General features: G+C 34.7%; 1 protein-coding gene across 1 annotated transcript; it reads right to left on the reverse strand.

Moving 5' to 3' along the window:
• Positions 1-83: 83 nt before the first annotated feature.
• On the reverse strand, positions 84-3,203 carry LOC105667505 (E3 ubiquitin-protein ligase rfwd3.S-like). The gene is given in 5 exon segments (XM_067347328.1): positions 84-1,058; positions 1,060-1,204; positions 1,206-2,355; positions 2,433-2,615; positions 2,962-3,203. Coding segments are annotated over 4 exon segments (1,677 nt in total). The 5' UTR covers positions 2,605-2,615; positions 2,962-3,203; the 3' UTR covers positions 84-848.
• Between the last annotated feature and the right edge of the window lie 4,614 nt (positions 3,204-7,817).

Raw genomic sequence — 7,817 nt, forward strand, 5'->3', positions numbered from 1 at the left:
CGCGTTGTAAATACATTTTTGTTGATTTTTGTTGATTTAAATAAACATTAATGCATACATTTTAATATGACATCATTTGCATACGAGCAGATATTTCTATTATTTTATTAGACACTGAGTGACAAGTACAAACAGTTTTACGCAGAAAATAGAATATCTGTTATTTTGGTTTTTATGTTGCACATGTTTTCCTTCAGAGAACCAAATGGCACGTAAGCGTAGGCGACTTAAAGCAAATGTTATTCGATAGTATGCTCTTGTTGATATACTGAATTATATGGAAGAGTCGTTAAACGCACTTGCAATCGTTTCTTAAATTTTGCAAAAAGTATTACTGGTATTCATGAGTTTTATAAATATTTATATAAATATTTTCCATCTTATTTGTGTAATATACTTCATACTTTTCATATAGAATAAAGAGAAATATCTGTTCACTTCTTAGTGAAAAATAAAACGTACATTAAAGATAAAAGTACCTACACATGAAAAGAGATCATTTTCATTTTGCATCGAAATAATACTTAAGAAATTAGATATTTCTTTATCATAAAATTATACTCAAATTATAGATTCTAAATGTAAAAAAGAAACAAGAACGCATTTAAAAAAATAATGTTAAAAATTAAAGATTAATATGTAAATTTTTGGTATATATTTTCAAATTTTTTTCTTATACAATATTATTTTTAATGTAATTAATATTGAAATACAATGTAGAAAAAATTAAAAAAAAATTTAATCTGTGATAATACTATATTAAGACACACAGTTGTGTTCCGAACGTAGTAAGGATAAATGGGTCATGTCATATTTGCTTTATTTTTTTTTATTGTACTTTATGCTATTTATCCATATCTGTATAACCTAAGTCTTTTTGTAGAAAGAGTTGATAAAAATAAATAATTATTTACTTCAAAGGAACACAGATCTATAATAGAATCTGATAATGGAAGGCTATGTAACTGTCTGCCGCTTGCTATACTCCACAATGATATATTACTACTTGATTCTATATACGCAGCGACCAGCGTGTCATTTTCCTTGTATAAATAGCAGCGTGTCATTTTCCTTGTATAAATAGCAAGATCGAGATAAAAGTTGTTAAGAATTACCAGCTTGAAATGTATGCACAGTATTACATATGACCATGTCATCATTAGATATATGCTTTTCAATAGTACACACTGTATGTCTCGCATGATTGTCTTGCATTAGGACGAGATGATATGAGACAATGATGATTCTTTTCATCATAGCGTACTGAGACAAAAGGACCTTCCAAAAACATCTGCTTTGGCAGGTACGCAGTATCCTTAATTTCGTATACATCACATGTTCTTAAACGACATGCTACAAATTTATCTCTACTGATGCCACTGACAGGATTAGATGGCACTGTTGCCATTGATACAACCGGCGACGTATCACCATAACTATCTAGGACACTAATAGCACCAGAAGTTTGTCTAATATCAAACTAGCTGATAGATCCATTTTGTGCACCAGCTAGAAAAGTATGTGGATTGTCACCTGACCAGCAACAACTCCAAAGTTGATGGTTTGTTTGGTATGTCTGCACTATCATATTGTTTTGAATGTCCATTAACTTTGCACATTTATCAAAACCAGCACTGAGAAGAAGTGTTTGTTGCGTTGAATGAAAGGTCACATCTCTCACAGCTTGAATGTGCAAATAGACGAATTGCCGCAAGTTAAAATACTCACAGTCCAACTTTCGTATACCATATTCACTAAATAATCCATTTTATGACTTTTGAGAGACAACTAACAATTTGTATTATTGATTATAATCTAACACACGGCATCCACTATCTTTGCAGATCTCCAGAGATCAGATGAGAGATTCAAGATAAAATTTTTTAGTGGAGACACTGCCCGAAGCATTTTAGTTCATTTGAATATTAATATCTGATTGTTGACTTCCCCGTTCCGCAATATGTTTATATGCCCAAATCACTTGCTGCTTAATTATTTTCCAAAAAGCAATATTTTCCGATAATTGCAACTGCAAAAGTTTTTTTTCAGCTGTAACATTAATCAACTCCTTCTTTAGTGAATCACATTCGGTAGTATCAATTGTTACCACTTTTTTTGCGTATAACATCCTAATATGTTTCACTGAAGCTTTCTTGTTACATTGCGGACAACGACGGTTTATAGCAGTACAAGATTGTTGTAGCCATCTCAAAATGCAACTATGTCCAAACAAATGTCCACAGCGTAAACAGCATAAGTGATGTTTCCCAGAATTGGTCCATTGCTCCATACAAATCGGACATGCCTGATCAGAGTCTATATCCATGGTATCTAAATTTACATCTGCTGAATTTGCTGTAGATTAAAATTTTACATTTAATTAAAGTACAGATATTTGGAGGAAATGATTATTATTACAGTATTAAACGTACTATGCTGTGAATGTTCAGTTTTGGCATCACTTTCATCGTTATTTCGTGCATTATTGTCGTTATTCAAATTTTCGTTTTCAATAGCTAGTTCTTCAATAGCTAGTTCTTCAATAGCTTCTTCAATAGCTTCTTCAATAGCTTCTTCAATAGCTTGTCGCTCTTCTCTTTGCATTGTATTTTCGTCTATAATAATAAAGTAACATACATAATACACATATTTGTAGACTATAATATGTAAATACACATGGTAATTAATAAAATTGATTGGGCATATTTTTTTCTACAAAGATAGCAATAAAAATTGTTAGAACGTAATGTATAGGTTTGTTCGTGTCGTAAGCCCCAACATGCTCCCTATTTGCTCCAATACGCTCCAATCTATAATATACGTAACGTAGTACCATAAATTAGAGCATATTAGAGCAAGTAGGAGTATGTTGGGACATGCGACGTGGAACAAACCTATATTTGTGTTGCAGGGGTAAATTATACAGTATCGCTACCTCTACTCCGATTTTGATCCACTTACGCTTAATCGACGCGTTTTTGCGTTAAATGAAACTTTTCTATTTGGAAAAAGTGGCGCTCTGCCCCGCAAAGCGAGATATTAATCGTTAAAGTTGACCACTTTTCAGGTTACGAAACCTGTCATACCGACAAAATAGTTAGTTTAGTTCAATATGATGTGCAGTGATGCAAACTCGAGCCGGCCAGCACCCAAGATCTATAATGCCCTATCTACACCGAAGGATGATCCTGCTTGTGGCTCATCCGATCACTTTTGCCTTCAGTGTGATTTTCAATGTATTTCAATGCGTCTACATTAGGCTGGCGTCACATAGAACCCGTAATCCGTAATCCGCACCGGAAGTCCGCAAAAGTTACTAGGGATTGCGTCCGTAACGTTACGTATGTTTTTTCTCCTTGTGTCCCATGGAGCCGTAAATACACACGTAACGGTATTACTATTTTTTATTTAACAAATTATAATTGTTTATTTGTATTTTATTCATAAGAAAACTACAGAATATATTATAATTTTAACAAAAATTTTAATTAAATCGTCAAATTTAGTTAAATAAATAAAATTAAAAAAAGCATTACTAGTAATAACTAGTAACTTTTAGTAACTTTTACGGAAATTTCATGGAATTACGGCTCCATGGGACACAAGGAGATAAAACACACGTAACGTTACGGACGCAATCCCTAGTAACTTTTGCGGACTTTCGGTGCGGATTACGGATTACGGGTTCTATGTGACGCCGGCCTTACTCGCTCGGATGAGCCACAAGCAGGATCATCCTTCGGTGTAGATAGGGCATAAAGAGAAGGTTACCTCATGCGCAAAGAGGGCCGAGCGGCAAAAGGGGCAAATGCTGAGAGGGGCGAGCGGCAAGAGGGGCAATGATGATCTCATCGGCAAACAGAAGTTATCTCAGACAGCTACTGTTTGTCGATGAGATCATCATGCTCTCCTCTTCCTTCATCGCCCCTCGCCACAAGCTGTTTCTAACTCCCCCCTTACTTCATCGTCCCTCGCCTTCAACCGGTTTTACTGAGGTAACCATGATGTAAGAAGATAGGTGTACCATTGCCGTGAATGCGCAGTCGTCCAAAGTAATGATCGCTCTTCGACCAATCAGGAATTGGTCCAAAATGCTAAAAAGTAATATGGCTGCCAAAATATGTTGACACGGTTGACACCGAAGGTTATTAAATATAATAATATTAAAAGATATTTAAAAACTATGCCAACGTGTTGTGTAAAGAATTGTATAAGTCGTACTGATCATACGAGATATCATAAGAGATATTAAATATATGTATTCACACATTTGTGTTGGAAACACTTAATTTTCTATATAATATTTATTAATTGATATTATTTATTATTGTGGGTAATTGTCATTTATTGCTACTGTATTTTATATTGCAAATTTATTATTTTCATAAGATATTTTTATAAATTTTAATTACATTTTAATAATATGATAATTCTATATTAGAATTTCGCGGATGCATTTTGGACCACGTTTGATTGGCTGTCCTATCATGCTGACGTCATACGGCTGCCATTATGCGCAATGGTACACCTATCTTCTTACATCATGGAGGTAACCTTCTCTCTATAGATCTTGGCCAGCACCAGGGCTCCGTGGTAAGGGAAGCATGCACACAAGCGAGAATCACTTACGTCACACGTACGTGTGCGCACACGTGTGTGAAAGTTCTCCGACTAGTTCCTATTGACGACGAACGGCACGAAACGGCTGGACAAAAATCCGTCTAGTCTCTCCGAAATATTTTATAACGGTTGGAGCACCGCGTACGTTAATTTAAAATGTCCGTTGAGCGTAATTATTCAAACCACGTGTATTCTAATCGCCACGTGCTCCGATTGGCTACCGACTGTATTTATTAATGTATTTGAGGAGTACGAATAAAGCACTTATTTAACAGGATAATAAATGGCCTTTATTTCAAGAACCAAATACACGAAATACTGGTTGATCGTTCGACTGACTAGATCTAATACAACGACTTAATCCGACGACTCTAACTCGACCGTTCTTAATGCCGTTCCGGACAGATCCGGAATCCGAACAGAGTGTCTCTTTGGTTTTGGTTCCGGATAATCCTGCAGATCCTGAAGATTTCGGAACGTTCTCGAATCTTTGCTGGATCTGGTGGCGCGCGCATAGATCGATTTGTACTATCGATATATCGAGAGTCGATGTCTTCCGATTCGAGGTATCGCCTGGTGCCTTATTGGCGCCGCCTGTCGGTTGATCGTAGAAATATCTTACATGTGCTACCACGGAGCTCTGGTGCTGGCCGGCTCGAGTTTGCATCACTGATGGTGTGGCTCCGAGGAGTCATCCCCAAGATCTATAGAGAGAAGGTTACCTCAGGCAAACCGGTTGTGGGCGAGGGACGATAAAGTAAGGGGGGAGCTAGAAACAGCTTACGGTGAGGGACGATGAAGGAAGGGGAGAGCATGATGATCTCATCGACAAACAGTAGCTGTCTTTCTCTTTCAAAGTTCTTCCTTTTCTAACTGTTTTTAACTCTGTCACTCGCTCTCATTATTGGCTTTTATGTATCAGTTTAAGAGGTTATATAGTAAAAATCGAAGGTACGTATATTAATTATTTTGTCTGTTATTTCCTTTAACATATTCAAATGAATAAAACCGAAGAAATAATTTAACTTACATTTATGAATTTCAGTTACAATTTCTTGACAATTTTTGAGATTTTCACAATTAAATATAAAAAATAAATTTCTTTATAGAATTTCTTTTGTAAATAATGCATATAAACAGTAAATATTATTTTTAAAATAATTTTTAAATATGTACTATTTTTTCTTTTATTTTACTACTTTACAAATGATGTTTTTTGTGTATATCCCCAAATTATATTTTATTTTCATTGATATTACAGTCTAAATACGAGTACAAAGCAATTTGTATCACAAATGCATCTGTTGCAGCGATATTTAACATTATAAACGTTAAATATCTAGCGCTATAATTTGCAATATATGTAATTTATAGCGTCTTTTTATTTTACTTTTCAATTTTTATTACGCAATTTCCAGTGCTATCAATATTTTACAAAATAAAAGTATTTTTTCGATAAAAACTCAAAGCATTTCTATATTAAAAGAGCGAGAGAGAAAACACTAAAGCGTGCGAGAGAGACAGCTACTGTTTGCCGATGAGATCATCATTGCCCCTCTTGCCGCTCGTCCCTCTCTGCATTTGCCCCTCTTGCCGCTCGTCCCTCTTTGCGCATGAGGTAACCTTAGGTCTGTTCTTTATAGCTGAACTGGCTGTACTAGTTCAGAGTTTATATTTTTCCCTCCACATTAGAAGGAGAAAGATAAACTCTGAACTAGTGCAGCCAGTTCAGCTATAAAAAACAGACCTCTTCTCTCTATAGATCTTGAGGTCATCTCTCTTACGACTATCTGGTTTGGTGGAAGGGGGTGATAAAGGAAGCGGGAGATTCAAAAGGAGAGGTTAGACATTCTAAGGAAAATCTCGAATGCATGTAAGGTTTCGATAGTTGGGTTCTTTAAAAGAGTAGTTGTTGAAAAAGGGGGGTTGATTCCAGCTTTTAATAATTCCGAGTAAAAGGCAGCTCTAGCAAGATTATAAAGTGGGCAATTCCACAGAACATGCTCAATATTTTCAGACTGATAGCCACATTGATATCTCGGAGAGTCGACAATATTACATCTGGCAAGAGAAGCATTTAAGTTATAGTGGTTACTTCTTATGCTTTTTCTTTGAAGTGGTAGTAAAAATCAGAATAAGGAATAGGCGCATTTAAGTTGTTGCCATATCTTATGGCTAAGTTTGCGAGACGATCAGCCATTTCGTTGCCTGCTATCCCTATATGAGCAGGGATCCAGATAAGCTCAATATGCAGCCCCGTTTCGTGTGTGGAGTAGTTTATTTTTAAGACGGATGACAAGCTCATTTTTGCAGTGTAGTGTTGAATAATTAGCAACAGAGCGGACAATGCTTTCCCAGGGAGAACAACAGGTCTAAGAAACGTCTAATAAACGTCTATAGACATCTAATAGACGTCTAATAGATGTCGATAGACGTCTTTTAGACGTTTCTTAGACCTGTTGTTCTCCCTGGGTTGCGAGTCAGTAAAAATAACAGAACTCTTGAAGTGGTTGGAAATAATAAGATCGATTGCAATGTCTATTGCCATACTTTGGGCAGTGAATATATTATTTGCATACGAGCAGATATTTCTATTATTTTTTTAGACATTGAGTGACAAGCACAAACAGTTTTACGCAGAAAATAGAATATCTGTTATTTTGGTTTTTATGTTGCACATATTTTCCTTCAGAGAACCAAATGGCACGTAGGCGTAGGCAGACTTAAAGCAAATGTTATTAAAGCATGTTATTCGATAGTATGCTCTTGTTGATATACTGAATTATATGGAAGAGTCGTTAAACGCACTTGCAATCGTTTCTTAAATTTTGTAAAAAGTATTACTGGTATTCATGTGTTTTATAAATATTTATATAAATATTTTCCATCTTATTTGTGTAATATTCTTCATACTTTTCATATAGAATAAAGAGAAATATCTGTCCATTTCTTAGTGGAAAATGAAACGTACATCAAAGATAAAAGTACACATGGAAAGAGATCATTTTCATTTTGCATCGAAATAATACTTAAGAAATTAAATATTTCTTTATCATAAAATTATACTCAAATTATAATTCTAAATGTAAAAAAAAAACAAGAACGCATTTAAAAAAATAATGTTAAAAATTAAAGATTATTATGTAAATTTTTGGTATATATTTTCAAATTTTTTTCTTATACAATATTATTTTTGA

This window comes from Linepithema humile, chromosome 1 (assembly GCF_040581485.1).
Source record: "Linepithema humile isolate Giens D197 chromosome 1, Lhum_UNIL_v1.0, whole genome shotgun sequence".
Lineage (NCBI taxonomy): Eukaryota > Metazoa > Arthropoda > Insecta > Hymenoptera > Formicidae > Linepithema > Linepithema humile.